At 52.6% G+C, this 20,614-nt stretch overlaps 1 protein-coding gene across 4 annotated transcripts in view; it reads left to right on the forward strand.

The window, feature by feature from the left end:
- Positions 1 to 851: 851 nt before the first annotated feature.
- Positions 852 to 20,614, forward strand: part of LOC135185074 (protocadherin alpha-C2-like) — a 176,689-nt gene continuing 156,926 nt past the window's right edge. The window contains exons 1-2 of one of the 4 annotated variants that reach the window (XM_064161399.1): positions 852 to 4,829; positions 11,467 to 13,751. In XM_064161399.1, coding sequence (XP_064017469.1) covers positions 2,358 to 4,829; positions 11,467 to 11,667 — 2,673 coding nt within the window. In that variant the 5' untranslated portion in view covers positions 852 to 2,357 and the 3' untranslated portion in view covers positions 11,668 to 13,751. Of the gene's footprint in view, positions 4,830 to 11,466; positions 16,214 to 16,326; positions 16,411 to 20,614 lie in introns of those variants that run through there. The other 3 variants (XM_064161400.1, XM_064161396.1, XM_064161397.1) reach the window with 3 other exon arrangements.

Below are 20,614 nucleotides of genomic sequence, written 5' to 3' on the forward strand. Positions count from 1 at the left end.
TCAGTCATGCCTCTGACCTTAGTCTTGCTAGACAGGGGAAGAATTGCTCTCTATATTCAAGACGTTTGCAAACGTGTCCTTTCAGCAACTTGAAATGGGATCCTTTGGGTTTCTGCTCTTCCCCAAAACTCCCATTCATTTGTTTCTTTCCCATTGGCCACGTGTTGGTAACTCTCAATGAGACTGAGACAGTGGAAGATTTAGAGCTGCCAGCTTGTAGATTTTGGGGCAGTTCCACCAGTATGTGGGAAGGGTTTTTCCTCTCTCCCTAGCTGAGGCTGATGTTGGAAGAACATTGTTGGCTTTCAGGTCTCCCTTCTGCTTCCCTCGTGTTTGAAGTGCATGTGAGGGCACTGCACAGAGTTTTCATCACTTGTGGAGAACACAATTTTATTTCTCCAGCATACCCTAAAATTGCTGATAAAGTGAAGGGACAGTGTCCCTTAAAGGAAATTCCTCTAAACATGTCTTTTTCTGAAAGTGACACCAGCAATGCTACAAGGTAAGTCCATCAATAAAGAGGATGAATTGGAGAGACAGCAGCACTTTCGTTCCTGCTGACATGTGAAATCTCCAGCTGTGGAGTGGCAAAGCAGCACTGCCCTGCTCTCATTCCTTTCCTGCTGCTTCCAGGCAGAGTTTGAGCAGGTGGCAGCAAGGACAGATAGAGGAGAGACCACAGTGTGGCTCTTGGGGCAGATACACTTGGTTTCAAGAGGGTATTCGAGTGAAAAGGATGTGCATTATTGTTGTGGGGTTTGGGTCTATGACAAACAAATCATGCTATCGAGTGAGAGATGTTCCATGGGAACAGAAGCCTTTGGCTATGGAGGTTCTTACTGTTCTTCTGCCAGAGCATTTTTGCCTGAGAGAGAAAGCAAGAATTTGATTTTCAGCATACAGGATGGAGAAATCTTCATCAAGAGACACAGGCAGTTCTTGGGAGCTGTGGTTTGCCCTGCATTTTTTCAGCCTTCCCGGAGAACTGCTGTGCTGAGCTATGATAGATTTGAGTTCCTGCATTGTTTGGACTCTCTGGAGCCTATTCTGTATAGACGCTCAGGTATATGTGGCATGTTCTTGTGTTTTAGAGGGCTGTGGATTTTGTTCTGATGTAGCAGAGCAGGCTTTTGCCACGTGATTGCCTTGTTCTGGTATTAGCTGAGTCCTTGAGGGGACTGAGGCTGAAGAGTGTGGTGCTCATCCTGAAGGGAGAGAATTTGCAGGTGTGTGGACCATAGGAAAGCAGGTAGGTTTTTTTTTCCTGTCCAAAGGGAGTAAGAAATACGAGAGGCAGCTCTGACAGGGCATTTCCATTCTTCACGGGGAGCATGGTGTAACTATTTTAATAAAGTACTGGCAACAGGAAAAATGAAAAGAATGTAGAAGGATGAAACAGAAGAGAAGGGGAGGCAAAGGTAGGGCACAGCAGAGCAGAAAACAAGAGAGAGAGAGAAGAAAAAAAAATACCCATCCTTCATTTAAGGCATGGTATGTGCTTTTGGGAAGCATGGAAAATTAAAGGAAAAAAATAGCGGAAGGAAATAAAGAGGTAAAGGAAAAAGAAAGGAAGACTATAGAAGTAAAAAGCAAGGCATGGAGAAAGGAAGGATAGAAATGAAGATAAAGGAGACGACTAACACAAAGTGATGTCTAAATTTCCACCTCGAGAACCGTGCTCCGGGGTGAAGTTCTGTGATTAGCACTGATGGTGCCGACGCCGGAGGCGACTGGAGAGAGCTTAGAAGGAGAGTAAAGATGAAAAGATGGAAAGAGAAAGAAAAGAGAGTAAATACTAGAGAAACACAAATCCAAAGCAGAAGGAATCGAACAAAAGGAAGACAGAAAACTAAGAAAAAAAAACAGGAATGAAGAAATTACGAAAAAGACTAACAGGAAAGAAGTTAAGAGAGAAAGAGGAGGAATGAAACAAAACAATATTTGCGAGTGAAGACAACGTAGTAAGTGGAAAAGAAATGAAGACAGAATAAGGAAGAAAAAAATGAATGAGTTTGTGCAAGAAAAGAGCAAGTAACGGGGGAAAAAAAAAGAGAGAGAAAAAGCCCAAATCTAAACAAACAAAACCTCACCACCGAAATCCTAAAGAGCTGAAAGACAGCAGGATCGGGGAGCGAAGATGAACGCGGTCAGTGTCGGTGAGCGAGAAAGGCGGCGGAGCGGCACACGGTGTCGCTGCAGGCTCGGAAAAGACACCGGAGCGGCTCGGCGGCTCCGCCCCGGTACGGCGGAGAGTACGGCTGGAAGCAGGGGAAGGGGAGCGCGGCGCGGCACAGAGCGGCGCGGGCAGCAGAACCAGAGAGGCGGCCGGAGGTGCCGGGGCCGTGCGGGACCCGTGAATGACGATGGAGGGGCGCTGGGGTCCCGCGGTTCGTCTGCTGGTGCTGACCTGGTCGCTGGTGGCGGGGCAGGTGCGATATTCGGTGCCGGAGGAAGCCAAGGTCGGGACGGTGGTGGGGCGTCTGGCGCAGGAGCTGGGTGTGGGCGATGCGGAGGCGCGGCGGCTGCGTGTGGTGTGGCAGGGCCGGCGGGCGGGCGTGGAGGTGAGCGGGGCGAGCGGGGCGCTGGTGGTGAGCTCGCGTGTGGACCGGGAGGAGCTGTGCGGGAAGAGCGCTCCCTGCTCGCTGCGCCTGGAGCTGCTGCAGGAGCGGCCGCTGCGCGTCTTCCATGTGGAGCTGGAGGTGACCGACATTAACGACAACGCCCCGCTCTTCCCCGCCGCGCGGAAAAACATCAGCATGGCGGAGTTAACCACGGTACCGGGCTCCCGTTTCCCGCTGGAGGGCGCCTCGGATGCAGATGTCGGAGCGAACGCGCAGCTCTCCTACACGCTCAGCCCCAGCGAGCATTTCCGACTGGATTTAGAGAAATCGAATGAGAGAAATACCGTTCCCGATCTTGTTCTAATAAAAGCAGTGGACCGGGAGTCGGTGCCTGTGCACCGGCTGGTGCTGACGGCGAGTGACGGAGGTCGCCCGTCTCTGACGGGCACAATGGAGCTGCTGATCTCGGTGCTAGACGCAAACGACAACGCTCCTCAGTTCAACCAGTCGGTGTATAAAGTGCAGCTGCTGGAAAATGCCACAGAGCAGACGCTGGTGGTGCGGGTGAATGCCACGGATCCCGATGAAGGAATCAACAGTGCTGTGACCTACACGGCAACGAATTTCATACCACCAAGTGGAAAAGACATTATTAGTGTCAATCCTCACACGGGTGAGATCCGACTGACAGGTGCCCTGGACTTTGAAGAAGTCAGTGTGTTTGATTTCCGAATAGAAGCGAGAGACAAAGGGACACCTCCTCTCTTCGGTCACTGTAGCGTGGAGCTGGAAGTGCTGGACGTGAACGACAACGCGCCCGAGGTGTGGGTGACGTCGCTGTCGGTGCCGGTGTCGGAGGACGCGTCGGTGGGGACGGTGGTGGCGCTGCTGAGCGTGTCGGACCGCGACTCGGGGGCGAACGGGCGAGTGCAGTGCTCGGTGTGGCCGTCGTGGCCGTTCGTTCTGGAGTCGAGGTTCCCGGGCTCGTTCTCGCTGGTGCTGCGGGAGGCGCTGGACCGGGAGCGGGTGCGGGAGTACGAGGTGGAGGTGCGTGCGGAGGACGGCGGGAAGCCGCCGCTGCGTGCGAGGCGCGTTGTGCGTGTGCCGGTGAGTGACGTGAACGACAACGCGCCGGCGTTCTCGCAGGCCGTGTACACGGTGCTGGTGCGGGAGAACAACGCGGCGGGCGCGGAGGTGGCGCGGGTGTGGGCGCGGGACCCGGACGAGGCGGAGAACGGTCGCGTGAGGTACTCGCTGTGGGAGGGCGGCGCTGGAGGTGCGTCGGTGGCGGCGGTGGGGTGGCGCCCGGCGTCGAGCTACGTGTCGGTGGATGGGGAGAGCGGGCGCGTGTGGGCGGTGCAGGCGCTGGACTACGAGGAGCTGCAGGTGCTGCAGTTCGAGGTGCGCGCGGTGGACGCGGGGGAGCCTGCGCTGGTGGGCAACGCGACGGTGCAGCTGTTCGTGGTGGACGAGAACGACAACGCTCCGGTGCTGCTGCCGGCCGCGGGCGGTGCTCCGGGGCTCGATCCGTTTCTCGGGTCGCCAGTAGAGGAGGTGCCGGGCCCGAACTCGGAGACGCTGTGGGCGTGGGCGGCGTGGGGCGCTGGGGCGGGTCAGGTGGTGGCGAAGATCCGTGCGGTGGACGCGGACTCGGGCTACAACGCGTGGCTGCGCTACGAGGTGTTGGAGCCGCGGGGGAAGGGCCCGTTCCGCGTGGGTGTGTACAGCGGCGAGGTGAGCACGGCGCGGGCGCTGGAGGAGGCGGACGGCCCGCGTCAGCGGCTGGTGATCGTGGTGCGGGACCACGGCGAGCCGCCGCGCTCGGCCACGGCCACGCTGAGCGTGTCTCTGGTGGAAGGCGGCGAGAAGGCGCTGTCGGGATCGTCATCGTCGCTGCCGGGTGTGCTGTTGCCGTCGGAGAGCGGCGCAGCGGTGGGCATGGCCTCTGCGTCGACCAACGTGTGGCTGGTGGTGTCCATCTGCGCGGTGTCGAGCGTGTTCGTGCTGGCGCTGGTGCTGTACGGGGCGTCGCGCTGTGCTCCGCGGGCGGCCGTGCTGTCGGGGCCCGCCGCGGCGACGCTGGTGTGCGCCAGCGAAGTGGGCAGCTGGTCGTACTCGCAGCGCCAGAGCCGGAGCCTGTGCGTGGCGGATGGGGCGGGCAAGAGCGACCTGATGGTTTTCAGCCCCAACTTGCCGCCGCCGCCGCCACCGTCTGTCCCCGCAGCCAAGGACACCTCTCAGGCGGAGCCTTCCTCTCTGCTGGACACGGTCAGTAGCTCTGCCTTTCTCGCCTTCCTTCCTTACTGGCCCCAAGGGCCTGATACACCTCTTCCTTGCCCTCCCCTTTTCCTCCAGCTCTGAACTTGCAGTACTGGGAGCTGGTCCGAGCACGGAGGGCCTGCACTGGGGGGGTTAATGATTGTGATGACACCTTTGTCTCTGCTTGCTCCGCCATAATTTGCCTCCTTAGCTCTTTAATGCGAACGGGAGGTAAACCTACTGTGGCAGCTGTTCACAGCTGAGGTTTCTCTGCTGGGTGTGAATTTTTCACCTGTAAAACGAGGTAACTGCCAGTGACATTCATCTGTTTCTGAGAGATGTATCATTTGCAGCTGCTGTTTCTCGTGGAGGGTGTGAATTGTTCTCTCCTGTGAAGGAAGCTTTGCTGACTGCTTTTGAGTGGCTCTTTTTTGCTGTCCTGTGGCTTTTCCACGGCTGCTTGCTGAGGGGGTGGGGAAGACCTGCAGACTGTGGTGGTAACATTCTCCCAGGCTCTGCTTATTGCTGACTATGAGGGAAGGGTCTGCAGTATTGAGATTGAGTCTTGAGGTAGTACAGGAAGCTTTAGCACACCCCAGAAGTGAATGTGGCAGTGGCATGGAGTAAGGCCTGGCCATTTGATAATTTGAGAGCCTTGGGCATTGGTACTGGGACTGGTGCTATTTGATGTCTGTGTTGGTGACAAGGACAGTGGGAGCAAGGCACCCTCAGCATGTCTGCTGATGTACCAAGCTGTGTGGTGTCATTGACACACTAGAAGGAAAGCAATGCCATCCAAAAGGATCTTGACAGGCTGGAGAGGTGGCCCATGCCAACCTCATAATGTTCAACAAGGCAAAGTGCAGGGTCCTACATCCTGGCTGGAGGCAATTGCAAGCACAAATACAGGCTGGATGACAGAAGAACCAAGCAGTCCTGCAGAAAATGATTTGGGGATGCTGGCTGATGCAGTGTTTGACATGAGCTATCAATGTGCTCTAGCATCCCCAAAAGCATCAAAAGATATGTGGTGATTGAGTCAAGGGAGGTGATTCTGCCACTCTACTCCACACTTGTGAGACCCCACCTGGCATACTACATCCAGCTCTGGAGCCCCCTGCACAAGAAAGGCATGGACCTGCTGGAGAGGGGCCAGAGGAGGGCCACCAAAATGACTGGAGGGCTGGAACACCTCCTGTATGGAGGCAGACAGAGGGAGTTGTGTCTGCTCAGCCTGGAGAAGAGAAAGCTCCATGGAGGCCTTCCATTACCTGAAGAGGGCTACAGGAGAACTGGAAAGGGGCATTTTATAAAGGCCTGTGATGACAGGACAAGGGACAACGGTTTAGAACCATTTGAAGGGTAGGTTTAGATTGGACATTGGAACAAGTTGCCCAGAGAAGTTGTGTTTAAGACCAGAATGAATAAGGCTTTGATCAGCCTGGCCTAGTAGGAGGTGTCCTTGCCCATGGCAGGGGGGTTGGAATTAGATGATCTTTAAGGTCCTTTCCAACTCAATGCATTCTATGATTCTATTTTTAACTCATGTCAAAAGTGACCCTAACCAATGGGAAGACTTCTCTGAGGGAATTGGAAGTCTTAGGAAGACATGGGCAATATCCATCCATAGAGAATGCCAGGACAGGTCACACAGGAATGCACCCAGGTGGGTTTTGAAAGCCTCCAGAGAAGGAGACTCCACAACCTCCCTGGGCAGCCTGCTCCAGTATTTTGTCACCCTCACAGTGAAACATTTTCCTTGTGTTCACAATGGAACATTCTGTGCTCCCACTTGCATCTGATGCCTGCCCCTTGCCCTATCATTTGGCATCACTGAGCAGAACCTGTCCCTGTCTCTGTCCTCCTGACACTCACCCTTCACATCTTCATAAACATGAATGAGGTCACCCTTCAGTTTCCTTTGCTCCAAGCTAAAGAGCCTCTGCTGCTTCAGCCTTTCCTCAGCAGGGAGATGTCCCCACTCCCTTAATCATCCTTGGGGCTCTGTGCTGGACTTTTTAAAGCAGTTCCCAGAGGTTCTTTTTGAATCGAGGGGCCCAGAACTGGACACGATATTCTGGACATGGCCTCACCAGGGCGGAGTAGAAGGGGATGGGAACTTCTCTTGACCTGTTAACAACTCCCCTTCTAATACATGCCAGGATGACATTGGCCTTCTTGGCCACTAGGGCACATTGCTGGCTCCTGGTCACCTTTCTATCCACCAGGACCCCCAGGTCCTTCTGGGTAAGTCCATATGGGTAAGAATGAGGAGTCAGGCCGGCAAGAGGGAATCTGTTACAGACCACCCACGATGGAGAGGTAGATTAAATGTTTTATAAGCAGTTGAGAGAGGTTTCACAGTTGCTGCCCCTTGTTCTCATGGGGGAGTTCAACTTCCCAGATGTCTGCAGGGAGAGAAGGCTCACAGAGGATTCTGAAGTGTGTGGAAAATAGCTTCCTGACACAGTGGTGAGGCTGCCAACCAGGGAAGGTGTCCTCCTGGATCTGCTTCTTGTGAAGAGGGAAGACCTTGTAGGGTAGGTAGGGCACAGTGATCATGAGATGATTGAGTTTCATCCTTGGGGAAGAAGGAGAGAAGTTAGTAAAACTGCCACCCTTGACTTCTGGAGGGCAAACTTTGACCTGTTGAGGAGACTGATTAACAAAGCCCCTTGTGGGGGGGCTGAAGGATATAGGAGTCCAGGAAGGCTGCACATACTTCCAGAGGGAAGTCTTAAAGGCACAGGGGCAGGCTGTCCCCACATGCTGAAATACAAACCTGGCCTGACTGAAAAGGGACCTTTGGCTGGACGTCAAGAACAAAAGGAGAGTCTCTGGCCTTTGGAAGAGGGGACAGACTTCTCACAAGGACTATAAAGACATAGTGAAACTATGTAGGGAGAAAATTAGGAGAGCCAAAGCACAGCCAGAGCTCAACCTAGCTACAGACCTTAAGGAAAACAAAAAATGCTTCTACAAACGCATTAGCAACAAAAGGAGGAGGAGGGGAAATCTCCATCCTTTGTTGGATGCAAAGGGAAACATAGTGGCTAAGAATGAGGAGAAGGCTGCGGTGTACAATGCCAACTACCTGAAGGGAGGTTGTAGCCAGGAGGAGTTGGTCTCTGCTCCCAGGCTGCCAGCAACAGAAGGGGACACAGGCTGAATCTGTGCCAGGGCAGGTTGAGGCTGGCTGTTAGGAGGAAGTTGTTGGCAGAGAGAGTGATTGGCATTGGAATGGGCTGCCCAGGGAGGTGGTGGAGTCTTTGTGCCTGGAGGTGTTGAAGCCAAGGCTGGCTGGGGCACTGAGTGCCATGGTCTGGTTGGTTGGGCAGGGCTGGGTGCTAGGTTGGGCTGGGTGAGCTTGGAGCTCTCTTCCAGCCTGGTTGGTTCTCTGATTCTATACTTTGTCTCAGTCTTTAGCTCTGGATCCAGCAGTTCCCTGGGCACCTAGCATCATGAGCTGGAACACAGGGAGGAGAAGCAGAATGAAGTCATCATAATAAATGAAGAAGTGGTCAGTGACCTGCTGCAACACTGAGATGCACACAAGTCTCACCAGGCTGGATGGGTTACTTTCTGTTACTTAGATGTAGTCCTGGCTAGTTTGAGAGGTCCCAGTGGACTGGAGAGTAGCAAATGTGACACCTATCTACCAGAAGGGAAGAAAGGAGGATCCAGACCAGTGAGTCTGACCTTGGTGCCAGGGAAGGTCATGGAGCAGGTCACCTCAAGTGCCATTACACACCATATAGATGACAGCCAGGAGATCAGGCCCAGTCAGCGTGGATTTATGAAAAGTAGGTTCTGCTCTGCAAACCTGACCTCCTCCTATGGCAAGACAACCTGCCCAAAGGCCATGGACATTGTCTACCTAGACTTTGGAGAAGCCTTTGATGCTGTTTCCCACAGGATTCACAGGGTCAAACTGGCTGCTCATGGCTTGGATGAGTGCAGCTCTGCTGGATAAAGCACTGGCTGGGTGGATGGGCCCAAAGGGTGATGGTTTATGGAATTAAATCCAGCTGGCAGCTGAGCACAAGTGGTGTTCCTCGGGGCTCAGTGTTGGGACCACTTCTGTTTAACATCTTTACTGATGATCTGGAGAAGGACACGGAGTGCATCAGCAGTGAGTTTGCAGATGACACCAAGTTAGGTGACAGTGTTGATCTGCACAAGGGTAGGGAGGCTCTCTAGAGGAGCTTGGATAGATTGGACCCATGGACTAATGCTAACAGGATGAGCTTCAGCAAGGCCAAATGCCAGGTCCTGCCTTTAGGCCATAACAACTCCATGCAGTGCTACAGGCTTGGGGCTGTGTGGCCGGAAAGCATCTGGCTGTAACCTGGAGGTTCTAATCAAGCAGCCAGCAGTGTGCTCAGGTGGCTGAGAAAGCTGATGGCATCTTGGTTTGGATTAGAAGTTCTGTGTCCAGCAGGAGCAGGGAGGTGATTGTTCCCTTGTACTGTGCTTTGGTGAGACCACACATCGAGTGTTGGGTCCAGTTTTGGGCACCTCAGTACAGGAGAGATGTGGAGGTGCTGGAGCAAGTGCAGAGGAGGGCAAGAAAGCTGGTGAAGGGCCTGGAGAATAAACCTTATGAAGAGTGACTGCAGGAGCTGAGGCTGTTTAGTTTGAAGAAGAGAAGGCTGAGGGGAGACATCATCACTCTCCACAACTACCTGATAGGAGGCTACAGAGAGGTTGTTGCTGGTCTCTTCTCACAGGTAACTGGCAATAGAACAAGAGGGAAAGACCTCAAACTGCAACAGGGTAGGCTTAGACTGGACATTAGGAAAACTTTTTTTCCCAGGAGTGGTCAGACATTGGAATAGGCTGCCCAGGGAGCTGGTTGAGTCACCACCCCTGGCTGTGTCTGAAAGTCATTTAGGTGTGGTGCTTGGGGCTATGGTTTAGGGGTCAACACTGCAGGGTGGGATTAATACTTAGGGCTGATGATCCCAGGAGTCTTTTCCAACTGGAATGATTCTGTGATTTTCCAAGGCAAATGTTGTGGTCAAAGTAAAGTAATATTTGTGCAGTTGGCTTTGTCTACTTGTGCACTTGCAGAGGTGGCCTTGCTATAGCTGCTGTGTCTATCAGACATGGCCCATTCTGATGTCTACATGTACAAGTCAAGCCCTGCATAGCAGCCCAGCTGTGGTCTTCCATGTCACAAATTCTGCTACCCAGTTGATACTGTGACTGTCGTTGTGCTTCAGCGTTTGGTGTGGTTCTCTTGAAGACTAAAATCCATGTGGAAAGGGATTTGAGCTGTCATAGCTCTGAGCTCAGGTTTTTAAGTATTCCAACGTGCAGCTCTGAAGAGTTTCCATCTGAAATTGCTGAAAAGGCACAATGTAGTTAGAGTGAAGTTCATACAGCTGGAAAGAGTCTGCTGGGTGTGGAATTTCTTTGCATCTGTCCACATCAGGGAAGGTGAGGATGAGTGAAGGCCTGGGTCATGCTCAATGCAGGGTTTACAGCTGGGCAGTGGAGCAGTGTGTGGGTATTGTGGTAGTGATACCTGTAGTGGCATGGAGCAGGGCCTGGGCATATGTCACTGCAAGGGTGAATGTCAGGTGGGGAGAGTCTTTCATGTAAAAAACAGAGATGCTAGGTAGAACATGATCTGTGTCACTGGGGAAGGGCTGGGGACTGCTGACTTGGAGGTCTCATTTCCCAGGCCTTGGGATAGAAGATGTCAGTAGAGACCCTTGAAAAGAGCCCTGAAACAGAGATCTACTTGCTTGGGATCCTGTTCACACATCTTTGCTCATCTCTTTGTCCCACATGGAGTTCTTGCCTGGTGTGAAGATATCTGCCATAGGCTCCTTTACAAATCTGTGTTCTGTTGTTGCTCAGGCAGGAGGCTTCTGTGTGCCTCCTCTAAAACTGTCTTTGGTCATCTCTCTGCTCATCTGCCTTGCTAGGTAGTGGAAGAAATGCTCTCTGTATACAAGATGTTGGCAGACACTGCTGTTGAGTTCAGTGGAATGTGTTCCTTTGGTTTTCTTCTCTCAACAAAACTTGCCACCTCTTTTGGTTTCTCTTCTGACACATTGGCAATGTGATGGCTACTGGTTGAGATGGGCTGGTAAATATTAGTGGCTTCCAGGTTGCAGAGGTATGAGAGCTTTGCCATCAGGGTGCAGGCGGCTTTTTAAGACTCCTGTGCTGAGGTTGATGTTGAGAGAGTTCATTTCTTCCAGCCTCCTGATGTGAGATCGATTTTGAGAGGATCTCCTTAATATTCAAGCATCCCTCTGTTTCCCCCTGTGATAGCAGTGTCTATGTGAGAGCTCTGCACTGCCCAGTGATTATGAGGCTCTTGGCAGAGGACAAGCAATTTTTTCCTGTTCAGGTTCCCCAGAAGCCTCTGATAAAGTTCAGGGCAAATGTCCCTTAAAACCATTTTTCTTCCCCTGAAAATGTTCCTTGTTCTGGGGAACCTCCCAGCCATGTTACAGGTAAGTCAGTGATACCTATGGAAGTTGTGTTGAGAGGCAGGTGTGCTTCTGCTGCTCTTCACTCATGCTACTTTCATAGTAAGTTGACCAAATGTTGCCTGAATTGCAATGCCTGTAGGTTTGGAGCAGCTAATCACCACTGCCTGCTCCTGTTCTTTTCCTGATACTTTCAGGCACAGCATGAACAGATGGCAACCAGCGTGGATGGAAGAGGGACCCCAGTGTGTTTCTGGGAGTGGATGGGTTGGCTGCCAAGGGTGCTCTCTCAGTGGAAAAGTTATGGTGTTTCCTCCATGGCTTTTATTTGTCTGTGTGATGCAAGGATCATGTTAATGAAAGAGATATGTGCTGTGGGGACTAAAGGCCCTGGGTAACAAGGTTCTTGCTGTATTGTTCTGGCAGAGCATGACTGTGAGAGGGGAAGCAAGAACTTGATATTCACTATACAGGTTGAAAATGAGTCAGGGAGAACAGATTGTTCTCAAATACTTGAAGAGTACTATGGAGCTGCAGTTACCCTGTGCTTTTTCAGCCCTCTTGAAGGACTGTTTTTCTGAGCTGTGATAGGTTTGATTTCCAGCATGAGGGACTCCCTTGGGTTGCTTGGACTCATTGGAGCCTGCTTGCGTAGTTGTCTGATTACCTGGGACTTGGACTTTTCAGATTGGAATGGATTCTGTTCTAATGTATCCAATCTTTGTGATATGGTTGCCTTGCTCTGTTATTTGCTGGGTTCCTGAAAGGACAGTAGCTGAAGAGTGAGGTGTTATTGCAGAAAGGAGGAAAGGGAAGGTGAAAGGGTCTGTCTGTCCTGCTTCACATAGGCTGGAGGAAAGCAGGAAACGCTTCATCTTCTATGTTTCTCCATCCAGAAATATGGAAGATGAAGGGAAGGGTGATGACAATTCATACCAAAGACTTCTTTGTGCTCAATGGCAAGTGTGGTAGAGTCATGTGGAAGAGGTGACATGAAAGAGGAACGAAGGAAAACAAAGAAGAGACAAAGAAGGAAATGAAGACATCTCTGGAAAGAAAAAGGAAGCAAAGATAGAAGGAGGGAAGGAAATGACAACAAGAAGAGATTAATAGCAGGCACTGATGTTAGCCCTGCATGGTTGATGGGCTGAGTACCTTGGTACCCTTGGTACTATGGTATGGTGTTCAACTCATGATGAAAAGTCCTGAGGAAGAGGAAAGATCTCTTGCATGAGAACATTTCTGTGCTTCATGGAGGGTGTGATGAAACCATACAGAAAGCTTCTCAGAGAGGAGACAAAGCAAAGGGAAGCAATGAAACAGGAGAGAAGGAGAAGGCAGGACAGGGAAAAGAAAACGTGGAGAAAAAGGGGAAAGAAGAAAAGGAGAGAGATTTTCACTATAAAAAGTAAGTGGAGTGGGAGAGAAAGAAAGAAAAAAAAAGGGGGGGGGGGGATAAAGAAGAAATGTAAAGAAAAAATAACTCAAGCAAGGGAAAAATAAAGGAGGAAAGATGACAAAGAGGAGAATAACAGGGAGAGAATAACAGCAATGTTCTCTCCAGTCGGTGGATACAGTTAACATCTGACAGCCTCCATCCCGTATCGCTTAAGTAGTGATGATGCCTATAACTTCAGTATTTTGTCTCGGTGCCAGGGAGGACTGGGGATCTGAGAGCCGGGGTAAGGAGGAGAGAAGGATGAAAGAAAAAAGAAGAGAGGAAGAAAGGTGATGGAAGGAAAAGGAGAAGAAGACATGAAAGAATAAACAGAATGAAGGAGAAGAAAGCAGAGCGAAGTAAGACAGGGAAGTAGGAGAAGCTTAGGAAATAGGGAAGACAAAACTGTGCAAGAAAACAGCAACTAAGGAAAAAACCTGAGAAAGAAAGAATATGGAGAAAAAGGAAGAGGAAGGAAAAGAGGAAAAGGGAAGAAGATCGGTGTGAGCCACACGGAAAATGTCAGCTCAGGTGTAACGATATTTTCTCTGGTTGCTGAACACAATTGGTCCCTAATGGCTTTGGTCCTGATTACAGACACACACTTCCGTGCTAATGCCTCGTAATTAGTGCGGATGTCTCCGTCAGGATGTGTCAAGAAAAAAAAAAAAAAAAAAGAAGGAAACTGAGTTTCTAATAACGAAGCAAGCATCATGGTGAAGATAAAAAGAGAGAGAGAAGGGAGGGGGGAAAAAAAAAAAAGGAGAAAAACACAATAGGAAAAAGAAACGAAAGGGAAGAGGACGAGTGACCTCACCTGAGCCGCGCGGTTGATGTCGGCCGCTGTGCGAAGCGGCGGAGCGGCACACGGTGTCGCTGCAGGCTCGGAAAAGACACCGGAGCGGCTCGGCGGCTCCGCCCCGGTACGGCGGAGAGTACGGCTGGAAGCAAGGGAGGGGGAGCGCGGCGCGGCACAGAGCGGCGCGGGCAGCAGAACCAGAGAGGCGGCCGGCGGTGCCGGGGCCGTGCGGGACCCGTGAATGACGATGGAGGGGCGCTGGGGTCCCGCGGTTCGTCTGCTGATGCTGACCTGGTGGCTGGTGGCGGGGCAGGTGCGGTACTCGGTGCCGGAGGAAGCCAAGGTCGGGACGGTGGTGGGGCGTCTGGCGCAGGAGCTGGGTGTGGGCGATGCGGAGGCGCGGCGGCTGCGTGTGGTGTGGCAGGGCCGGCGGGCGGGCGTGGAGGTGAGCGGGGCGAGCGGGGCGCTGGTGGTGAGCTCGCGTGTGGACCGGGAGGAGCTGTGCGGGAAGAGCGCTCCCTGCTCGCTGCGCCTGGAGCTGCTGCAGGAGCGGCCGCTGCGCGTCTTCCATGTGGAGCTGGAGGTGACCGACATTAACGACAACGCCCCGCTCTTCCCCGCCGCGCGGAAAAACATCAGCATGGCGGAGTTAACCACGGTACCGGGCTCCCGTTTCCCGCTGGAGGGCGCCTCGGATGCAGATATCGGAGCGAACGCGCAGCTCTCCTACACGCTCAGCCCCAGCGAGCATTTCCGACTGGATTTAGAAAAATCGGATGAGGGAAATACCGTTCCCGATCTTGTTCTAACAAAACCTCTGGACCGCGAGATGGTGTCTGTGCACCGGCTGGTGCTGACGGCAAGTGACGAGGGCCGCCCGTCTCTGACCGGCACAATGGAGCTGCTGATCTCGGTGCTGGACGCCAACGACAACGCTCCTCGATTCAACCAGTCGGTGTTCAAAGTGAAACTGACGGAGGACGCTGCACAGGGGACTCTGGTGGCTCGTGTTAACGCCACGGATCCAGACTTGGGAAGTAATAGTGAGGTGACCTACACTGTGACCAACTTCTTTCCTCCGAGTGGAAGAGATGTGATTAGCCTCAATCCAAATACGGGTGAGATCCGACTGACAGGCGCCCTGGACTTTGAAGAAGTCAGTGTGTTTGATTTCCGAATAGAAGCAAAAGACAAAGGCACTCCACCCCTGTCCGGCCACTGTAAGGTGTTGTTGGAGGTGCTGGACGTGAACGACAACGCGCCCGAGGTGTGGGTGACGTCGCTGTCGGTGCCGGTGTCGGAGGACGCGTCGGTGGGGACGGTGGTGGCGCTGCTGAGCGTGTCGGACCGCGACTCGGGGGCGAACGGGCGAGTGCAGTGCTCGGTGTGGCCGCCGTCGCCGTTCGCTCTGGAGTCGAGGTTCCCGGGCTCGTTCTCGCTGGTGCTGCGGGAGGCGCTGGACCGGGAGCGGGTGCGGGAGTACGAGGTGGAGGTGCGTGCGGAGGACGGCGGGAAGCCGCCGCTGCGTGCGAGGCGCGTTGTGCGTGTGCCGGTGTGTGACGTGAACGACAACGCGCCGGCGTTCTCGCAGGCCGTGTACACGGTGCTGGTGCGGGAGAACAACGCGGCGGGCGCGGAGGTGGCGCGGGTGTGGGCGCGGGACCCGGACGAGGCGGAGAACGGTCGCGTGCGGTACTCGCTGTGGGAGGGCGGCGCTGGAGGTGCGTCGGTGGCGGCGGTGGGGTGGCGCCCGGCGTCGAGCTACGTGTCGGTGGATGGGGAGAGCGGGCGCGTGTGGGCGGTGCAGGCGCTGGACTACGAGGAGCTGCAGGTGCTGCAGTTCGAGGTGCGCGCGGTGGACGCGGGGGAGCCTGCGCTGGTGGGCAACGCGACGGTGCAGCTGTTCGTGGTGGACGAGAACGACAACGCTCCGGTGCTGCTGCCGGCCGCGGGCGGTGCTCCGGGTCTGGATCCGTTTCTCGGGTCGCCAGTAGAGGAGGTGCCGGGGCCGAACTCGGAGACGCTGTGGGCGTGGGCGGCGTGGGGCGCTGGGGCAGGTCAGGTGGTGGCGAAGATCCGTGCGGTGGACGCGGACTCGGGCTACAACGCGTGGCTGCGCTACGAGGTGTTGGAGCCGCGGGGGAAGGGCCCGTTCCGCGTGGGTGTGTACAGCGGCGAGGTGAGCACGGCGCGGGCGCTGGAGGAGGCGGACGGCCCGCGTCAGCGGCTGGTGATCGTGGTGCGGGACCACGGCGAGCCGCCGCGCTCGGCCACGGCCACGCTGAGCGTGTCTCTGGTGGAAGGTGGCGAGAAGGCGCTGTCGGGGTCGTCATCGCTGCCGGGTGTGCTGTTGCCGGCGGAAGGCGGCGCAGCGGCGGGCATGACTTCGGCGTCGACCAACGTGTGGCTGGTGGTGTCCATCTGCGCGGTGTCGAGCGTGTTCGTGCTGGCGCTGGTGCTGTACGGGGCGTCGCGCTGTGCTCCGCGGGCGGCCGTGCTGTCGGGGCCCGCCGCGGCGACGCTGGTGTGCGCCAGCGAAGTGGGCAGCTGGTCGTACTCGCAGCGCCAGAGCCGGAGCCTGTGCGTGGCGGATGGGGCAGGCAAGAGCGACCTGATGGTTTTCAGCCCCAACTTGCCGCCGCCGCCACCGTCTGTCCCCGCAGCCAAGGACACCTCTCAGGCGGAGTCTTCTACTTTGCTGGACACGGTCAGTGGCCCTCCCTTCGTAACCTCACCTTACCCAATTATTTTTCTTTCCTTTGTTGTCTCCACTATCGGAAACCTCTTTTCTCTGTTCTTGCCCTTCTCATATTCTCTCAGGCATTCGGTGCTGAGGGTCGCGCTTACTCCGCCGGTCCTGCGTGCGTTGTATGCTTGGCCGGTCCTTAACGATCTTGATGGCAGCTGCCTCTGACTGTGCCTGCTTGCCAGAGCCCCTCCGCTACTGCCGTAATGATGGTTGAATTAGAGTTATTTGGACACTCAGGAGCAGAAGTCGTTTCTTCTTTGTTCTCAGTTTCTTTCGTTCTTCTCTTTAAGAGACTTCTGCGACAGTGGTGGCTTCTGACGCATTTTCTGTGTCCACACTTTCGTTTCTGCAGTGTACTTGTCTCAGCTGTTATGAAAGCTGTGTGGACGTTATAGGTTTATAGCCTTGTTCTGTGTTTTTTTTGGTGGATTGATTGTTTTCACAGGGGTGTTGTAATCATGGTTAGTAGCATAAAGTGTTCTGGATGAGAAGTGTGACCCTAAACAATGTTGGAAATGGGAGTTTTCTTTTTCTTCTGATACTACCCTGCCTGCATCCTGACATTGTGTTCCTGGATGGAAGGTGGGTTGATGCAGCCTGACTTAAAAAAGATTGCATGAGTAGCCTCATCCTTACAGAGACCCTCAAAATCCTCTTTTCATCAGCAATAAAAAAGCTCCTCAAACACATTGTGCTATACAGTAGATGCCATCAAGTAGATTCATTTGTGGTCTCATCCACATGGGGATTGTACTCTTTCAGTATGAAATCATTGCCCAGTTCTTTTTAACTTATCCCCACCTGACTTCTGGAAAGAAGGTTGGTCTCAGCTCTGTAACTTTGGCAAAGCTTCAGCAATTCCAGAGCAGGACCTGAATGTTCACCTTCAGACTGCTTGTAGGACACAGTGTATGTGATATCATCTCTGTGTGTTATATGGTTCTGTTACTGATTGGAAGGATTGGTGCCATGGTCTAGCCTTGAGCTCTGTGGTAAAGGGTTGGACTTGATGATCTGTGAGGTCTCTTCCAACCCTGATGATACTATGATACTATGATCTGCAGAAGTAAGATTGAGCCTTGAGATGGGAGAGATAATTGTGTCACGTCACAGAAGTAGTGTTCAGTACCTTTGTGAGTATACAGAGCACTGCCTTCAGTTTTGGGCCCCCCAGTTTAAGAGGGACAGGGATCTGCTGAAGGAGGTCCAGTAGAGGGCTATGAGGATGATGAAGGGACTGGAGCACTGCCTGGTGAGGAAAGGCTGAGGGACCTGGGGCTGCTTAGTCTGGAGAAGAGAAGACTGAGAGGGGATTTAATCAATGTTTCTAAATATCTGAGGGCTGGGGGGCAGGAGGGAGGTGGGAGCAGGCTCTGCTCACTGCTCCCTGTGATAGGACAAAGAGCAATGTATGGAAGCTGCAGCACAGGAGGTTCCACCTCAACTGTAAGGGTCCCAGAGCCCTGGCACAGGCTCCCCAGAGAGGATGTGGAGTCTCCTTCTCTGAAGCCTTTCCAGGCCTGTCTGGATGCATTCCTCTATGACCTTATCTAGATCCAATGGTCCTGCTCTGGCAAAGGGGTTGGACTTGATGATCTCTTTGGGTCCCTTCCAACTTCTGATGTCCTGTGAGCTAAATGTGCCAGTGGCACTAAGTTTGGCATAGGCTTTGTCTGATGTGAGGGATGACCTTGAACAGTGAGAAGACTTGTCTGAGGGAACTGGAAGTGCTCAGGAAGTCTGTTTGCCATGCCATAAGAAGAGAAGAATGGGAATTGATGTGTTTTTTGTAAGAAGACATATCCTATAGCATGGAATTTCTCAGGAAAGCACGAGGCAGGATAGGTATGAAGTTTCCTGCCTGGACTTCTTTCCAGGCTTTAAGGGCCTGGATTTGAAGACCTTCTAAATCTTGAGATAAAACATGGTATTGAAATGCTTACAATTTCTTTTGAGGTGATGAAGACAGGTGTTGTAGGAGGAGAGCACTTTAACTTGCTGCACACATGTAGCAGTGGGCATCAATGGCAGCCTCCACAGCTGTTGGTGGGTTGATGGTCCTTCTCAGGAAAGATTTGTAAGGTCATATGATGAGGTGGGTGGAATCTTTGTGTGCTTGACTTCCTCTGCTTGTGAACTTCCACAGCTGACCTCAGGAGAGATGCTGTGTCCTGCTCTTATGTGCACCCATATACATCAAACCCTGCAGAGCAGCCAAGTTCTGTTTTCCTTGTGGTAGAAATTCTCCTAGCCAGCTGATGCCTTGAATATTCCTGTGCTTTAGCATTTGGTGTAGTTCTCCTGAAAAATAAAATCCAGTGGGTTGGGATCAGAGCTGTCACAGCTGCCATCAGAGAAACTCGAAGAACTCAGTTTATTTGACGTTGCTGAAGAACATCCAGGCAGTTGGAAAGGATCTCACACTGCCTTTGCAGCACCTCGTGATCTTTGTGGCAATTATGAGGGAAGGTGAGGATGTGAAAAAACCTGAGTCATGCTTAGAGAGGGGTTTAGAGCTGGGGCTTGTCGTTGTGGTAAGGCAATGTCTGGGTACAGTGGCCCTGATGGTTCCAAGGGGCACTGAGCAGGGCCTTGGAATGCACCACAAAGAGAGAGAGATTGGCTGTGAGAGTGTTGCCTGAGGAAATGGAGATGCTGGGCAGGACATAATGTGTGTCATTAGGGAGGAAATGGACAGTGTCTGCCTAGCTGTGGAAATCCAGTTTCTAGTGGCACATCATAGGGGATGCCAGCAGAAAATCTTGAGAGGTGTTCTCATGTACAGTGCTCCTTGTCCAGGATCCTCTCTGGACCTCCAGATGTTTTACACTTCCTCATGCCTGATTGTTCTCTCTGGTGTTACTGCTTTTGAAGGTAACTGCCATGCACACCTTCAATCATTTGGTTTTGATCTGCAGAGTTGCAGGCAGAATTATTTCCAAAGATGCTTGGGGTGTTGGTTGACAACCAACTGAGGATCAGCTAGCATGTGCTCAGGTGGCCCAGAGGATCACCAGCATCCTGGCCTGAATCAGCAGGATTGTGCCTGGCAGAACCAGGGCAATAATTATCGCATTGTACATGGCACTGATGGTGATCCTGATCTTCATCAAAAACTGGGTTCTGTTTTGGGGCTCTCACTCCAAGAAGGAAAATGAGGTGCTGGAGCACTTCTAGAGAAGAGAAATGAAACTGCTGAGTGGTCTGGAGCACAAGTCTGGTGAGGAGTAGCTGAGGGAACTGTGGTTGTTTAGACAGGAGGAAAGCAGTCTGAGGGGATACCTTCTTGCTCTCTGCAGCTACCTGAGAGGAGGTTAGAGCAAGATGGGAGTCAGCCTCTTTTTCTTTGAAGTGGCAACTGATAGGACAAGAGGAATGGCCTGAAGTTGTGCCAGGAGATATCAAGTTTGGCTACTGCAGTCACAGGTCTGAGTGGCACAGAGTAAATCCTGATGTGTTTGTCAAGGGGAGGGTGACTTTGGGGTCTCCCTGAAGAAATCGAGGTGCAGTGTGTGGCACAGACTGTGTCTTTGGTGTAAAAACGAGGGAATGTCTGCTTAGCTGGACATGGCATTTCCTAGGGCTGGAGGGACAGGATTTCAGTAGAGAATCTTGGGAACATATTTGACTCTCAGTGTTTCTTGCTCTGGACCTTCTCAGGACCTGCAGGGGTACTGCACATCCTCACACCCTGGTGTTCACTGTGCTGTTCCTATCAGATGTGAAGACATCTGCCACAAAAAACCCCACCCAACTTTGGTGTCATGGTTTTGGCAGGGAATGGTACTGGTCAAACAGATGCTTTACAATCACATTTGGGCAGCCTTCTCTGAAGCTCCTGTTGGTTACATTTCTGCTCTTAGCCTCACTAGGGAGCAGAAGAATGTTCTTTATATTCAAGAGGTTGACACAACTTGTGTTTCAGTATGGTGGAATGGGATCCTTTAGTTTTCTTCTCTCCTCTTATCAAAACCCTCCATGTGGGATCCTTTAGTTTTCTTCTCTCCTCTTATCAAAGCCCTCCATGGTTTTTTGTTTGGTTTCTTTGGCTTTCTTATCTCCCATTAGCAATGTGTTGGTGACAGTGGATGAGATGCAGACAGCAGAATTTTGGTAGCCATTGGGTAGCAGCTTTGGACCATTTGCCATCAAAGTCAAAGATGGTTCTTCCAGCCTCCCGAAGTGAAGCTCATTTTGAGAGGGTCTCCTTAATTTTCTGGTGTCTTTCCTGCTACCCCTGTGACAGAAGTGCTTACAGGACAGCTCTGCACTGTCTTGTGATTTTGAGGCTTTCACAGGGTGTGGGTATTTGTTTTTTCCTATACATCTTCTTCAGAAACCCTTGATAAAGTTCAAGGG

Source organism: Pogoniulus pusillus, chromosome 22 (assembly GCF_015220805.1).
Source record: "Pogoniulus pusillus isolate bPogPus1 chromosome 22, bPogPus1.pri, whole genome shotgun sequence".
NCBI lineage: Eukaryota > Metazoa > Chordata > Aves > Piciformes > Lybiidae > Pogoniulus > Pogoniulus pusillus.